The sequence below is a fragment of the Maniola jurtina genome, chromosome 5, assembly GCF_905333055.1.
Source record: "Maniola jurtina chromosome 5, ilManJurt1.1, whole genome shotgun sequence".
Classification (NCBI taxonomy): Eukaryota; Metazoa; Arthropoda; class Insecta; order Lepidoptera; family Nymphalidae; genus Maniola; species Maniola jurtina.
Genome location: NC_060033.1, coordinates 7,426,598 through 7,441,194, shown reverse-complemented (window position 1 = coordinate 7,441,194; position 14,597 = coordinate 7,426,598). Strand labels below are relative to the sequence as shown.

Sequence of the window (14,597 nt, the reverse complement as noted above, 5' to 3'; positions counted from 1 at the left end):
ATTTGTGTTTTTTGGTTTTGTGGTGATATCTAGTAAATACAATAGAGACTCAATGATCCGGAGTCCGGACCTCAGTCATTAACAATTATCCAGATTGCCAACCGACCAATTGTTTAAGCCAAATGACAATTATGAGTATTTTAAACTAAATTAAAGATGTAGGAAATATTAAGATTGCAATATTTTAATCATTAAAGAAAATATGTATGTAAGTAGATACATAATAATTATGTAGTTACGAGAATGTATCTTTGTTCTTTAATGAATATTGTTTTTTTTTTATAAGTTCGATTTGTATTTGTAAACTCTTAATAAACTCTTAACTGGAGTTTTCCCATACATCAGTGCATATCAACAACAACTTCAACTATTAGTCTTCAAAACTGGAGATTTCTCATGTAGCTTTTACCCCCAATTAGAATTGATGTTCAGAAATTTTTGTAAGTAAAACCAGCTTCTTGCCAAAAAAAAAACTGTATTTAAGCTTAGTAATGTAACTGCTACAAGTTATAACTCATTAGAGAATATTGAAAGAAGTTAAAAAAAGTCTTATTAGAAAAACTTACCTAATGTATATTTTTAATAATATAATTCACTTCAAACATGTATGTAAGTACATATCTATCTACTTCCTGTCTCAATATAATTCTTTGTCAACAAAGGATAGGGATAAGAATAAACTTCAATTTCTTAATTTTAATGTTTTTAAACTCCTACAAAAATTGAGTAATCTTATAGCCAGTTTATTTGTATTGCTCCTCAAACTGACCGCCCACGGTGAAACGTCTTTGGTTCTGTCGAGGTATCTTCTACATGAGTATCAAGTATCAATAGCCATTAGCAATTTATATCTATTGATTTACCAGGAGTATCCACGGCAACATGAAAAGCCACGAGGTTCCTCGCCTCTCTGCCTTCTTCCTGCACCAGCTGCCTTACTTCTTCCATTATAAATCAACCAAAATATATTTGGCTAAAGAAAAACAAATGGTTTAACCAAACACATTGCTCTCGCACAAACGTTCGAGCAAAACACTTTGTATTTATGAGAAAAAGTTATAAATGTTAATCAAAAGAAAAATAAATGAAAATGAAGTTATTAAAAACAATCTGAGCGAAAATTTTAAGTTTTATTTTTTGAGTTTATTTTCATAACAATTCGCAAATGACATATGTGTTTGACCATAGATAATACCACAGAACATGGAACACACTACCTACCCATGCTAAATATCCTAATTCTACCTCATTGTCGAATGATAATACCACAGAACCACAATGGCGTACGATTGACAGTGACAAGCGTAGACAGAATTGAGCATGGACGTATTATGGAATTGAGAATTGATTGACGTTGATGATATTGTCTTGCAGAAAGTGTGACCGTTTTTGCAGATTTCTGCCATTTGGGCCGATTTGATAAATTTTCCTTCTCTGGCAGATTTTGTTAATGTTTAATAAAGTTTTTGACTTTTGGCAGATTTTGTGACGTAAATACTTCCTGACTGTTTTTGTTTTTCCTTCACGGTTTATTGGGATGCTCTAGAACAGAAAAGAAATATTTCATACACCAAAAATATTATGATATTCATAATATTATGTACGGAATCCTAAAAGAGAGAGGCCCGACACGCTGACTGGCTTTTTACATTTGAAATGAAATTAACACTAAATTGGAAATGTTTAGCAGATTTTGGCTTAGCCATGTATTTAATTAATTATTTATGAAATCTATGAATGTAATGGCAGCAGGCAGATTCTGTACTTTCGTGATGGTCACACTGATTGATGCACATTTTCTTTTAATTGTCAAGCAAGATGGCGGATCAGGTAGGTGTCGAGTTTGTAGCAGAAAAAATGTATTTTACAAAGAAATAAGAATATTATTTGCTATAAATAAATGATAAAAGGCCGGCCCGTTTATGTAGAAGTGTTTTTTGATGGGAAAGTGTGTTTAAAATACCTTGAAATGTTACTATTCTATCCACGTGGGGTTTCGGTTTTTGATCATTTTCTTGCAAATAGATACTGTATTTATATAAAATAGTTGAATACTATAATACACGTAATTATTGACTTCCCAGATTTTGTGTTATGTTATAAATAAATAATACATTTGATATGTTCGAGAATCCTTTTTGAATTATTATAATTGCTAGGTTAAAAGTGCATTGCCAGGTTATAGTTTATGCTTTTCTAAACAAAGGATATCATTGTAATGGGTATGTACTTATTTGTAAACGTAGGTATTTCTAAAGTTATGATTACTTATATTTAAATATGGCATAGGCTTTGTATTCAACCTGATTCTCTCTTGATAGAAAATAGTGTCACTAATAACAGAAGCAAGTCAGCAGCACTAGGAAAACTAGTTAGATATTTTTAAGCTACTTAGGTACCTAATATTTATTGCAAATTCCAGACCGAACGTTCATTCCAAAAGCAACCGACGGTCTTCTTGAACCGTAAGAAAGGCATTGGTGTTAAACGAAGCCGGAAACCACTGAGATACCACAAAGACGTGGGTCTTGGTTTCAAGACACCAAGAGAGGTAACGCATGGGAGTGATTCTAACCAGTGTGTTTCTTTTTTCTGTAGACAGAGAAAGCGTTTCAGAAACAGGCGACGGTGTTCCTCAACCGCAAGGGGGTAATGAAGAAAAAGGATATGCGACACCATAAGAATGTTGGTCTAGGTTTCAAGACTCCAAGAGAGGTCTGAGTTTACCATTTTATCTGGCATCGGTGGCAACGGTGGCTTCTTCGTCGCTAACAGTGGTTCTTTTGCAGAGGAGAACAATTAACTTTGACAATTATTTTTTAACATTATTTAACTTATCACTTGAAATAATATTGTCATTTTCAGTACTGTTAATATAAAAGGTCACTGATGGTCTTACTGAATTCCCAAGTCAAAGTTATTCTTCTCTCTGTATAGGTGCTGGTCCATGTTCATTAAGCTATATAAGTTGGTTATACAGTTAAGTTAAGGATCCTAAAAGATGGCAAAATAATTTATAAGGAACAAAATACATATTTAAATAGGTAATAATTATTTTGTTATCTATTATAATAAGGTAAGTTTGCATGTCTGGTTAAGCATGTTACTGTAAGAAATTTTAGTTGTAAGATCATAATCAAGAAATACTAGTATCACTTAAAGTGGGAAAAATTGGTCTTCTGAGATATAAGATTAAAATTATTGGTGGAGGATTAACCATAGGCTAAACAATCTATTATAATATACTAATAGTGCATGCAAAATAAGTTAGTTCAATCTTAATGAAATCTGAATCAATCTGAAGTGGCAATATGGTGGTTTATGCAAGTCTTAGACTGAGGATTAAATACACTAGTCAGTGATAGGTGTGCATCATGTTCGGTTTAAATTACTTGTTTTACATGCACTATAATTATTAATATTATGCTTATGTATTGTCACTGTAAAAAATGTTACGTAGCATGAGGGCAAAAATGTATACTATCATTAAATACTCCAATGATGAAACTCACACGACGGTCTTCTGATTACTGTATGATGAACACCGTGTTCAACCCAAATTCTGATTAAGAGAAAATGGCTGCTTATTTTATAATTTAATTGGTAAACAATTTTTATATTTATTAAATTTTTCAGTGGTTTTGAATTAATTTTTGAATGCTTTATTTTATTTGTAGACTTCAAACACTGAAATTAAAAAAAAAACAGCCATTATTTCGAATAGATGCGTTTCAAACACTCCACAAGACCTAGAAATGCTTACAAAAATAAAACAAGCTGTTATTATTTTACAGGCAATTGAAGGTACCTACATTGACAAGAAATGTCCATTCACTGGCAATGTCTCAATCCGTGGACGTATCCTCACTGGCGTGGTTCAAAAGATGAAGATGCAGAGGACCATTGTCATTAGACGAGACTACCTCCACTACCTGCCCAAATACAACAGATTTGAGAAGCGACACAGAAATATGTCTGTCCATTTGTCGCCTTGCTTTAGGTATGTTTCATTGAATATTTAATTCATTATGTTTATCAATACTGACTGCTTAGGAATTTTATGGAGTTGCTTGATGGGATTGTTTCCTACAGTAGGAAAGATGCTCATTTTCTAAAGTCAATATTAATTAAAGCTTGTCCAACCTAACTTCCTAACTAATGTGTGGCTATATAGATGCCCTCTCTCTCCTAACTTTAGATTACCAAAATGATTTATAAGTCACCTGCCATGAAAAACCACTGACCGTGTACCTGACATGGTCAGTGGTTTTTTAACATTAAACAATCTATAAAGGTGGGAACAAATTCTTTTCGGACGCGACTTATAGGTATCTGGATTATGAATTCTGCTAACTGTTGGACTTAACCTTGAATGGTCGGATGTCAGAGATATCAGGGATGCGGCCCATAATTTGTTTCACGCTTAAGTATTGTAATGGATACTCAGTATGACATACTATTACTAGACCTACCATCCATGAGACCTACCAACTGGTCCATAATGGAGTTGCTAGTTTTTTAAAATTGATAAACAGTTTATTGTTAGGTTTTCTAAATGATGATACCTACACGACGGTCTTCCGAACACCAATTGACGATAAAACGTGTTCTAACCCAAACTGAATTTGTTATTAATATTCCAATAATAATTTCAAGAAATATAATTGATTCTTAACAAGACAATTTTTTATTCCAGGGATGTGGAACTCGGCGACATTGTGACCATCGGTGAATGCAGGCCGCTGTCCAAAACTGTACGGTTCAACGTTCTTAAGGTTTCCAAGGGCAAGGGCTCCAAGAAATCTTTCAAAAAATTCTAATATAATAAAGTTACTTTATAAGTATGTTGTGGCTCTTTTCTGTATTTTAACCTAACCTAACCAATACCTACATAAAACATTACCCTTACAGGAATTAATACCTATGTAGTAGTTTAATAGCCTGTGATTCAGGAAGCTACGTTCATTCCTAGATTTATTTTGCCACCTATCTGGCAACGCTGATTAAGCACAGAGATATTTATCCATCCAAGGGTACCCATAACTGATCTACTGCTAGCTAGCTGATGCTTGCGACTTCGTCCACGTGGATTTAGGTTTTTGAAATCCTGTGGGAACTGATTTCCGGGATGTGCTAATCCAGTACCTATAATAAATATCTTTCCAAATTTCACCCAAATCCGTATAGTAGTTTTTGCGTGAAGGAGTAACAAACACAAACTTTCGCCTTTTCTATAAGTACTTAACTATAATAAAACCAACTGGACGATTTCTGTTAATAATGAATAGGTGGGCTCCCATTGTACGTACGAGGCTCCTAGAACCCAGAGCCGTAAAGTCAGTTGAAAAAATACATGAACGTATTTCTTTACTTTAATCTGTGGTAATAAACATGTCTGCCTTGTTTGTTTGCACCACGTATCTAAATTGTTGAATATCTTACGACATGATATCATTCTTTTCGAAGTTATCGTTGAAGAATACAGAAAAACCACCGGAGATAGCTCAGCCAGCTTATATGGACAAAAGTGCATCGCTTCAGGAACTCGGGTACAAAGACGATAATGACCTAAGAGAGACCATCTATGGTTTGTTTTGAATTATTTCTAAAAGTGTTTGGACTGTTTTACTGGATTGTTCGTGATTTTAATTAGTGTTGTGGTGTTTCTAGACTTTTTGCGGACTATTCGGGACCCGGAGAAGCCGAGTACTTTGGAGGATTTGAAGGTCGTTTATGAAGAAGGTATTTTCGTGAAAGAGCCAACGGCAGACAAAGTCCCAGTTTTAAGGGTTGAATACAATCCTACGGTACCCCATTGCTCGTTAGCTACACTTATTGGACTGTGTATTAGAATAAAAATACAACGCTCTTTACATCACCCTGTTAAGTTGGATATTTACATCAAAAAGGGAGCACACACTACTGAAGATGAAAGTGAGTATTAATATGGTTGTTGCATGATATTTGCAAAAAGTTATTGATTGATTGATTCAAATTTAAATTAAAATTACATTTCAGAAGGTGTCTTATAGTATTATTTACCTTATAAGTAGGAAGCATAGTAAAATAAATAAATAAATAAGTCATTGATTGAGCAAAACAGATAGGTTTAGTTACCTACATTGCATTTAAATCTACTTATTATCCATACTAATAATGGATGTGGCTCCACTATAATAAATGCGAACAACTATCTATTATCTTTTCATAGCTCAACTGCTTGACAAGTCTTGACAAAATTCAGCAGACAGAGATAGCTTGTTCCCTGAAGGCTTGCATGTAGGCTACTTTTATCTCCAAAAAGCAAGAGTTCCCAGAAGGATTTTAATAAAATCTAAATCCATATAAACAAAATCGATGAAAGAACACAAAGCTAATAGACAAAAAATAAATTTCAAAACTTTGAATAGCTCAAAGAAAAAAAGTGTTTTCTGGTCTGTGTCCTTTTTATATTGAAGCAGAGATGTTTACTATGTTACCAGACATTGTGATTGCATAAGTTAGCAGATGTTGATCAATGCCACAAGTCAGACTACAGATGCTTGTATTATTGAATGTATTATCAAACAAGTAACTGATGCCAGCAACTTTGTCTATATGGCTTTAGGTTTTTAAAAATCCTTGTGGTAACTCTTGTTTTTTGGGATAAGTTTGATTTTCCGGGTTAAATAGAAGCCTATGTCACTCTCCAGTATCCATGCAAAAATCACGTAAATTGTTGCTCTGTTACAGCTTGATTGAAAGACAAACAAACAAAGAAACATTTTCGCATTTATAATATGGTTAGTGATAATCATGTTTACAATGTGATGTGAAATATATTAAAAATAATTATCATCTAAAACGCAAAGTTGTTCGTTATTTGTGTCTTTGATAAGGTCAGATAACCTGGTTTAGCTATGAACTTTGTTGCTAGTTTATTTATCTGTTAGATAAATAAATTATATGTGATTGATATCTTGGTAATGGTAACAATATGGTAACTATAGATTGGAGATCAGCACAGATCAAGCGAGGAACTGGAGGAGCATACTAATTCACTAAAATAGGATGAAAATAGGAAAAAAGATTATGCAATACTTACCTGAATAGTATTTTCAGTGTTTGATCAATTCTTAGAACATATACTAACATCCACATTACATAACAATACATTGATCTATGTAACCAAACATCACAAGACTGTCCTTGTTTTATACCCGTCTACGGGGTCCCCAAAAAGAAGGGTTATGATTTTAGTAGTCTTTGTATGTGTCTTCCACTGTAGTCTCTAAACTACTGAGCCAATTTTTTGTTAAATATTATTAAATTTGTTTTTTTTTTTTAAATATTCAACTAAGAAAAATTTTGGACTAAAATAAATCTAGTACACAGAAAAGGTAAACAGTAAACAATAAATGCAACACAATGGAGTGCTTTGGCACCCATACTAGGAAAGCACTGCCTGAAATAATAAATGCCATAAATGAACGGGGATTTGTTTTCAGTTTAATTCTATATTGGTTTTATTATTGTCATTTAGAACATTTCCCAAGGTATATTGTATATTGAGAATAGTTATAACACATCCATAGTGTTCTATAGAGTAAGACAATGTTTTTGTTTTTTGTTCCAGTTAACAAGCAAATCAACGACAAGGAGAGAATTGCAGCTGCGATGGAAAACCCCAATTTAAGGAACCTCGTGGAAACCTGTATCGCCGACGAAGGGTAGAAACTAAATCTTTACATATTAAAATTATCATTAGTAGTAGTAGTAGTGGTTATATTCTGTTAATTTTTACTATAAAAATGGCGCCGGACGCAGCATTTTCAAATATAAATGACAAGAACGAATTTACAAAGTTTGCTAAATTCCTCGCCTATAAAGGAGTTCAAGTTATTGTAGAATCGAGAAAGGGAGTTAAAATAGAGCCTAACAGCAAACCACTTTCTTCAGATTCAGATTGGTTTAACCTTCAAATACCAGATTCTCCAGAAGTCAACCAGGCCACCAAAAATGCATTGCCATCAGACAGAATTCTGGAAACTATCAGGTCTCAACTTCACGTAGAAATTTCCGTGCAGACAGACGATGGTGATGAAATGGTCCTCGAGTTATGGACTTTAGAACTTGATGATTCCCAATTTGATACATCATTAAAGGCTATGAACACTGTGTACTTTAGAATGGGTATACTGCTAAAATCGCTGATAACAATTACAAGAATAACACCAGCATATCATTTGTCTAGAAAACAGCGTACGGAATCGTTTACCATATTTTACCGTGTGTATAACGGAGAGCCAAAATTGAAGGCGTTGGGAGATTCTGTTAAAAAAATCCAGGCTGGAATATTGAAAACCCCATTGGGCGGACTCTGTTTCACAGTTTCTTACAGAACCAATTTCTCTATATCGCCAAATCGTTCTCAAACAGATAAAACTTTACTGCTCAAAAGCGATCATTTTGAACTGAGTCCTAAACACGTTATTTTCGAATCCAAAAAGAAAAAGGAAAGAGATCCTCGACCTGCTTCTCCAGTCGATTTGAATAAGCCACTTCGACTCGCGGCATTCGTGGATGAAATTGTAATTCAGAAGGTCATCAAAGAGTTTCTAGAAAAGATGCCCATACCCATTTGTAGAGTACCCCCAAGGCCAAAAACGCCCGAAGGAAAAGTCGCCGACTGTAAAAGTACTCAAGATCTGGATATGAATGTCATATCAAAGAGTCCGACATCTCTGGAGATGCCACCCAAAAAGTTTCCTGGTTTTCGCAGCGAAAATGAACCACCTTTAAAACTGTTACATTTTCCGTTTGCGGATACTCATCCGATTCGTGAATTAGCTGAGTTTTATAAGGATTTCTTTAATGCTCCACATCTGAAGTTGGCAGACGATCCATTCGAGACTAAAAGCTCTGAAAGCCAGAATGTTGATATGACTAATGAGGATCTATCCAAAGATCTTGCTATACACGAAAGCTCACTTGTAGAATTTGAAGAACTGCTTGCTGAAATGTGTCGTTCGGCTGAATGGAGTGGAAACTAAACTGATCAAGGGATTGGTGTGGTGTTGGAAGACTGAAATGTTATTGGTTTTAATAAATGTTTATTGATTTAGTACTAGTATTAAATTGGCTAATCACTTTTTTTTGTAAGTATAGTAAATTCCACTATGACCTATGATGATGTACCTGACTATTAAATCATTAAACTGTTCCAAAATTCCAATCTAACTTATTATAAAGGTAATATTTTGTGTGATTGTCTAAATGTATTTGAGCCATTTATGCCTAAGAGTGGTTACGCACTACTCTGATTCGAGTCCGTGAAAATACGGATATAAAAAACTCGGACCGAACTCATACAAATATTGCTTACACACTAATCCAGTCAAGTATCAAGTATAGTCAAGCTAGCTATTCAGTGGAAGCCTTTGACACCATTATGGCCGAATCGAATCCAAGGCACATCTGATAGACTACAGGCCCATGTTTAAAAATGGGTGGGTCATATGAACCACCAGGTGACGTATACAGGACGATATAAGAGCATAAAATAATAAGTTTCAGCACTATGCCGTCACTTGTAAGCTGTCCAACAGAGTGCTGGTGAGAATTGAAAAGTGCAGGTAGAGTGAGTACATTTTGGTCATATATTTTTGTACGGCATTTTTACCATCGATAGATCCATGAAAAATAATAAGAAAGCGCGCAGTGCCGTAAAAAAATGGTGCGCCACAAAGTCAGTAAATGTTTTGATTTTCTGACAATTTCCGGGGTCAATTTGGTCATTTAATTCTGTACGGCACTAGTTTCATACTGTTTCAATACAGCCTCTAATCCATTATTCCGCAACGCCGTACAAAAATCATGCGACAAGGGGAAAAAATTGAGGGTAGCAACCCCCTCTCTTTCCGTGGTCCGGGGGGTGATTTGACAAAGTACGGCTTTGGTTCCAAAACATTATCTAGCACTCAAAAGTACTATTAAAAATAATGCCGTAAAAAAATTAGTGTTCATTTGAATGTGTATCAATAATTATCTTAATTTCATGGTATACTTAATTTTTAAAGCTGTAAAATCATTTGACTCTGTACGGCAACTTTTTTTTTAACATGATAGTGTAAAATACTATTGTTATATAGTATTGCCGTTCAAAAGAAACTGTTCTAAAAAAAATTATAGATAAATACAAAAACTGAAATTTTTCAAATTATTGCAAAAGTTTAAATATTCATAGATTAATAAAATATAGCAATTTTCTACGCTTTTCCCTTGTTTTAAATAGTATTAAGATAAATAAATTAGGAAAAAATTATGCCGTACATTTTAATGCAGACCATATCTTTTAGGCTGATGAAAATGACGCTACCATTTTAAGGGTGTAGTACTTTATGGCCATCTGATACTGTACGGCATTAACATATTTTTGAAGAGAACAATTGATAATATGATAAAATCACTATGCCGTCTAACTGAAGTGAACGGGTGTGTATATAATATCCACATCCCCTACAAACCTTTGGACCAACGAAAATGTACGGCATGTAAAAAAATATTATCTATGCATAAAACACTTTCAAAATAAATTAATTTTATGTTGTTTCAAATCACCCCCCGGACCACGGAAAGAGAGGGGGTTGCTACCCTCAATTTTTTCCCCTTGTCGCATGATTTTTGTACGGCGTTGCGGAATAATGGATTAGAGGCTGTATTGAAACAGTATGAAACTAGTGCCGTACAGAATTAAATGACCAAATTGACCCCGGAAATTGTCAGAAAATCAAAACATTTACTGACTTTGTGGCGCACCATTTTTTTACGGCACTGCGCGCTTTCTTATTATTTTTCATGGATCTATCGATGGTAAAAATGCCGTACAAAAATATATGACCAAAATGTACTCACTCTACCTGCACTTTTCAATTCTCACCAGCACTCTGTTGGACAGCTTACGAGTGACGGCATAGTGCTGAAACTTATTATTTTATGCTCTTATATCGTCCTGTATACGTCACCTGGTGGTTCATATGACCCACCCATTTTTAAACATGGGCCTGTAGTCTATGAGATATTCTCACGGATGACTAGTTCAGAATGTATTTTCACGGATTCGGATCATATGCAGTGCGTAATCACTCTAAAAATTTAAAAATTCTTTGCTACAACTATTAACTTGTTGGTGGTCCGGTTTTCCTAGAACTACCTAGGCAACTCTTAAAAAAACGTTTTTCTTTATTAAAAAATTTTTAGTGTTATTTCTTGTACGATCAATGGTACGGAACACTTCGTATGCGACTCGCACTTGACCGGATTTTTTTCTGTATGTAGGTAAATGATTTAGGTACAAATTATGTCAGTACTATTATTTAATCAATGTAATAAAATAAGTAATCAAAATTTTCAAAGTAATTCAATAAAGGTTTTTGAAAAAAATGTTTATGCCTTGATTCTTAATACCTACCTACTTAAATAAGCTAAGCACTTTCGACTTTGCTCAGACTTCAGACACTGTTAAAACGAGACAGCGTTATACTGCTGGCATAAATCTGTCTCGTTTTAACTGAAACTTAAGTCTAAGCAGTCAAAGTGCGTTCTATAGATTTCAACTAGGGATGTTATGGATATATAATTTCGGATCCGGATATGGATATGGATATTGGTAAAAAATAATATCGGTTTCGGTTACGGTTATGGATATTAAATTATTTCGGATTATCCGATAGTTTCGGTTACGGATATTAATTTTTTAAGGAACTGTAAAATGTGAACTGATGAAGGTGTCGCATTCCAGCGGAGTGTACAGTTAATTCGTACGAGTGTAGTATTTAATTAGACTCCGCCCTATCCAAAACTATCCAAAACTTTTATAACGGATTCAGTTACGGTTACGGATATTTTTTTATTTCGGATATCCGATAGTTTCGGTTACGGATATGGATATCCATAACAACACTAATTTCAACTGTATTCCATGAGTGTTTCGAGTTGTGAACGAACCAGTGACAAGGCAATATCCAAAGCAAATTCAAAGATAAGTACAACAAAGGTCACATTATTATATTATCTGTGCAGTGTGATCATCTTATACCTGTACATACTATCCGCGCTCGCGCACTCTTTAGCATACTAGGAGAAATTTAGATAAGTAAGGTACATAGCAATACATGAAAAGGCTTTTCAAGTGATTTTTCACATGCTACCTGTGAAATTTCCATTTCTAGAACTGACTTATCTACATACATAGGTATTCAAAATTTCAAAGGTTTATTAAAATAACTACAGCATTTACATTCAGATTTAATATATTAAAATAAATTAAATAAAAAATTATATTTCCAACAATTTACAAAAAAAAATTTGCTATGCAGATTCTCATTAATCCAGGCCATTCCTCCTCTTGGGGAACATTTTCTGCTCCACCAGTTCCACTTTCTGAGCCACATTTGCCAATTGCTCTGATGCACTTGAAGCTGCAGTACCACACGTTTCAGCCAACTCTTGGATTCCATGAGAGACCTTTTAATAAAAGAATAAGAATTACTATAGGTATCATAACTTACTGTACTGAGTAGGCTCATGCGGCAGTGGAGGGGTGCGGGAGTGGTGACAGTTGTCACAAGTTGACAAATCACTGAGCTCTCGTGTCTTGTCATCACTCATCACACACCTCCAGCACTGCTCCACTACTGCAGGAACCTAGTCAGTTATGTGTTACGCTTGTACTATATCTTAAGAGAACACTGCACGATCCAATCATTCCTAATGTTGTTGAAGCAAATGAAAAAGATTGTAAAAGGCCTGGCCTGGCAATGATAAAGGAACAACTGAAATTAAAACAAAAGTTGACTTAAACAACTTTTTTTCACTAAGTCAAAAACTGTTAGATCCCTCTGCTTGCATTGTTGTCATAATAACTTAGTACCTACAAGCTTTGCAGTTATTTGAATGGGGAAAAATAATTTACTAACCTTGAAAAACTTGCCTACTTTTTTTATTTATCATGTTTAGCAACTATTAGATAAAAATCAATTCAATTCTTAGCCAGTAAACAATAGAGTAATCCGAAACTTCATGAACTCTAAATAAGGTTTTCAACCAAACTTACATTATCAGCTTCTTCTTTCACTGCAGCAGCTTCCACATGCATTTGGTTGACAGCAGCTTGCATCTTAGGGACTTGCTGGATAGGCTCCGATTCCAACACTGGAGATGCCTAAAAACAAGCTTAGCATTAATGTAAATAAATAAAATGACTTCCCGTATTAGTTGTTGTGAAAGTATCTTTGTTGGTTTATCCTTCAATCACCAGGATTAAAAAAAAATGGAATCCACAAGAATTGCAGGATTAGCACCAAAGAAACTTACATAGGTATTTTATTGAATATACCTGCTTACAGCGGTGCATACAATGGCAATGGTGTTGAATGAGAGGCTCTGCTGCAGCCACCTCATGCATATGCATGTTATTCTGTTGCATCTGGAACCACAAAATAAATCTACTTTAAGTCTCTCTCTCTCTATTATAAGCAAGTATTACTTGTTTTAATGAGAACACTGTGAAGAAACCTGCATGCTTGAGTTTTCTATGGGGTTCTCAAACATGTGTGAAGACTGCCAATCCAACTGGGACAGCATGTCAATCTGGCCTTAACTCTTTTCATTTTGAAAGGAGACCCATGCTCAGTAGATGAGTTGCATTCATGCCTAATATCTTTATCCAATGCTTTGACAAAATTACATGCGAGTCCAAATGATCTGCATCAACAGACAAGAGGCCTGTATCTAGTCTGTCTGTTTAACTATGGACAGTTATACAACGACTGTTAACAATAGATGAGGTCAGGTGTTGGATGATCAATCAGATCACAATCAAATATTAATATAATAACATTCATAATGAAATCAAGAATATAAGCAACAAAAACAACTTACATTTTCAACCAGATTCGGGTCTGTATAGTTGTTCAATTCACTTGCCATATTCCTGGCTTCTGACAGCTTTTCATGGCCAGCGGTCGCGTTGTTAATAGTTTGAGCAGCATTCAGAAGATTGGCAGTAGCTGAATCTCCTTGTTGGCCATCAAGTGTACTAGCATTTAGACCTAACTTAGCTTCCAATAGCTCAATACGATTTTGCAAAACAGCAATAGGATCCATTTTAAAATTAATGTGATACAAAATAATTTAACGCACAACAACCCAAAACTATTCAGGTTTTATATTTGGGTTAGCCCTTAGCTCAAAAAATAATATTATTTTATAAAAATTTGTAAGAAACGAAATCAATAAAATTTTCACTATTAAAATCAGTCATAAATCAAAATTGGAACACTTATTTTTTCATCATAATTTTAGGTTTTTTCCAAAGTAGGTACTCTATTGTAGGTAGATACTCTGTGGTTTTTTCACTGATTCACTGACATCATGACGTGATCATGACATTTGACCTGCGCATCAACTGACATTATAGTTTTTTTTTTTACACAGCAAGTTTTTGGTTTTTTTTCAACTGGCTTTCTGGCTCTAGATTCTAGCTTTTTTTGAGCCTTATTTACTCAGCTTTTCTACTGGCATCACAGAACATTTATTGTACAATGTACATACGTGCT

At 34.4% G+C, this 14,597-nt stretch overlaps 5 protein-coding genes across 6 annotated transcripts in view; 3 read left to right on the top strand and 2 right to left on the bottom strand.

Moving 5' to 3' along the window:
• The window catches only part of LOC123865061 (S phase cyclin A-associated protein in the endoplasmic reticulum), a 46,410-nt gene extending 45,216 nt beyond the window's left edge, over positions 1-1,194 (bottom strand). Inside the window, exon 1 of the mRNA XM_045905882.1 lies at positions 864-1,194. Coding sequence (XP_045761838.1) covers positions 864-948 — 85 coding nt within the window. The 5' untranslated portion in view covers positions 949-1,194. The remainder of the gene's footprint in view (positions 1-863) is intronic.
• A 556-nt stretch (positions 1,195-1,750) lies between these two features.
• LOC123865273 (40S ribosomal protein S11) lies at positions 1,751-4,844 on the top strand. 2 transcript variants are annotated; one of them, XM_045906223.1, is made up of 4 exons: positions 1,751-1,830; positions 2,599-2,715; positions 3,795-4,000; positions 4,697-4,844. In XM_045906223.1, exons 1-4 carry the CDS (start codon positions 1,819-1,821, stop codon positions 4,818-4,820), a joined length of 459 nt encoding a protein of 152 aa, XP_045762179.1. In that variant the 5' UTR covers positions 1,751-1,818; the 3' UTR covers positions 4,821-4,844. The 2 variants fall into 2 exon arrangements, with proteins under 2 accessions (XP_045762179.1, XP_045762178.1); XM_045906222.1 differs by lacking the exon at positions 2,599-2,715 and adding an exon at positions 2,423-2,551 and having other exon boundaries at positions 1,758-1,830.
• A 524-nt stretch (positions 4,845-5,368) lies between these two features.
• LOC123865026 (MIP18 family protein galla-1) lies at positions 5,369-7,756 on the top strand. The gene is made up of 3 exons (XM_045905842.1): positions 5,369-5,587; positions 5,671-5,934; positions 7,616-7,756. Exons 1-3 carry the CDS (start codon positions 5,446-5,448, stop codon positions 7,711-7,713), a joined length of 504 nt encoding a protein of 167 aa, XP_045761798.1. The 5' UTR covers positions 5,369-5,445; the 3' UTR covers positions 7,714-7,756.
• A 34-nt stretch (positions 7,757-7,790) lies between these two features.
• LOC123865024 (autophagy-related protein 13 homolog) lies at positions 7,791-9,203 on the top strand. The gene has a single exon (XM_045905840.1). The coding sequence runs from the start codon at positions 7,791-7,793 to the stop codon at positions 9,030-9,032; it is 1,242 nt and encodes a 413-aa protein (XP_045761796.1). The 3' UTR covers positions 9,033-9,203.
• A 3,069-nt stretch (positions 9,204-12,272) lies between these two features.
• LOC123865025 lies at positions 12,273-14,387 on the bottom strand. The gene is made up of 4 exons (XM_045905841.1): positions 13,921-14,387; positions 13,376-13,465; positions 13,094-13,201; positions 12,273-12,504 (listed from the first exon to the last, which is right to left on the bottom strand). Exons 1-4 carry the CDS (start codon positions 14,143-14,145, stop codon positions 12,364-12,366), a joined length of 564 nt encoding a protein of 187 aa, XP_045761797.1. The 5' UTR covers positions 14,146-14,387; the 3' UTR covers positions 12,273-12,363.
• Positions 14,388-14,597: the final 210 nt, after the last annotated feature.

Coding starts and splice junctions, on each gene's coding strand:
- LOC123865273 (XM_045906222.1), top strand. Junction 2,552..3,794: donor GTTTCAAGACACCAAGAGAG/GTAACGCATGGG, acceptor ATTATTTTACAG/GCAATTGAAGGTACCTACAT. Junction 4,001..4,696: donor CATTTGTCGCCTTGCTTTAG/GTATGTTTCATT, acceptor TTTTTATTCCAG/GGATGTGGAACTCGGCGACA.
- LOC123865026 (XM_045905842.1), top strand. CDS start 5,446: ATGATATCATTCTTTTCGAAGTTATCGTTGAAGAATACAGAAAAACCA. Junction 5,588..5,670: donor CCTAAGAGAGACCATCTATG/GTTTGTTTTGAA, acceptor TGGTGTTTCTAG/ACTTTTTGCGGACTATTCGG. Junction 5,935..7,615: donor ACACACTACTGAAGATGAAA/GTGAGTATTAAT, acceptor TTTTTGTTCCAG/TTAACAAGCAAATCAACGAC.
- LOC123865024 (XM_045905840.1), top strand. CDS start 7,791: ATGGCGCCGGACGCAGCATTTTCAAATATAAATGACAAGAACGAATTT.
- LOC123865025 (XM_045905841.1), bottom strand. CDS start 14,145: ATGGATCCTATTGCTGTTTTGCAAAATCGTATTGAGCTATTGGAAGCT. Junction 13,466..13,920: donor ACCCGAATCTGGTTGAAAAT/GTAAGTTGTTTT, acceptor TTGTGGTTCCAG/ATGCAACAGAATAACATGCA. Junction 12,505..13,093: donor TGAAAGAAGAAGCTGATAAT/GTAAGTTTGGTT, acceptor TTTTATTAAAAG/GTCTCTCATGGAATCCAAGA.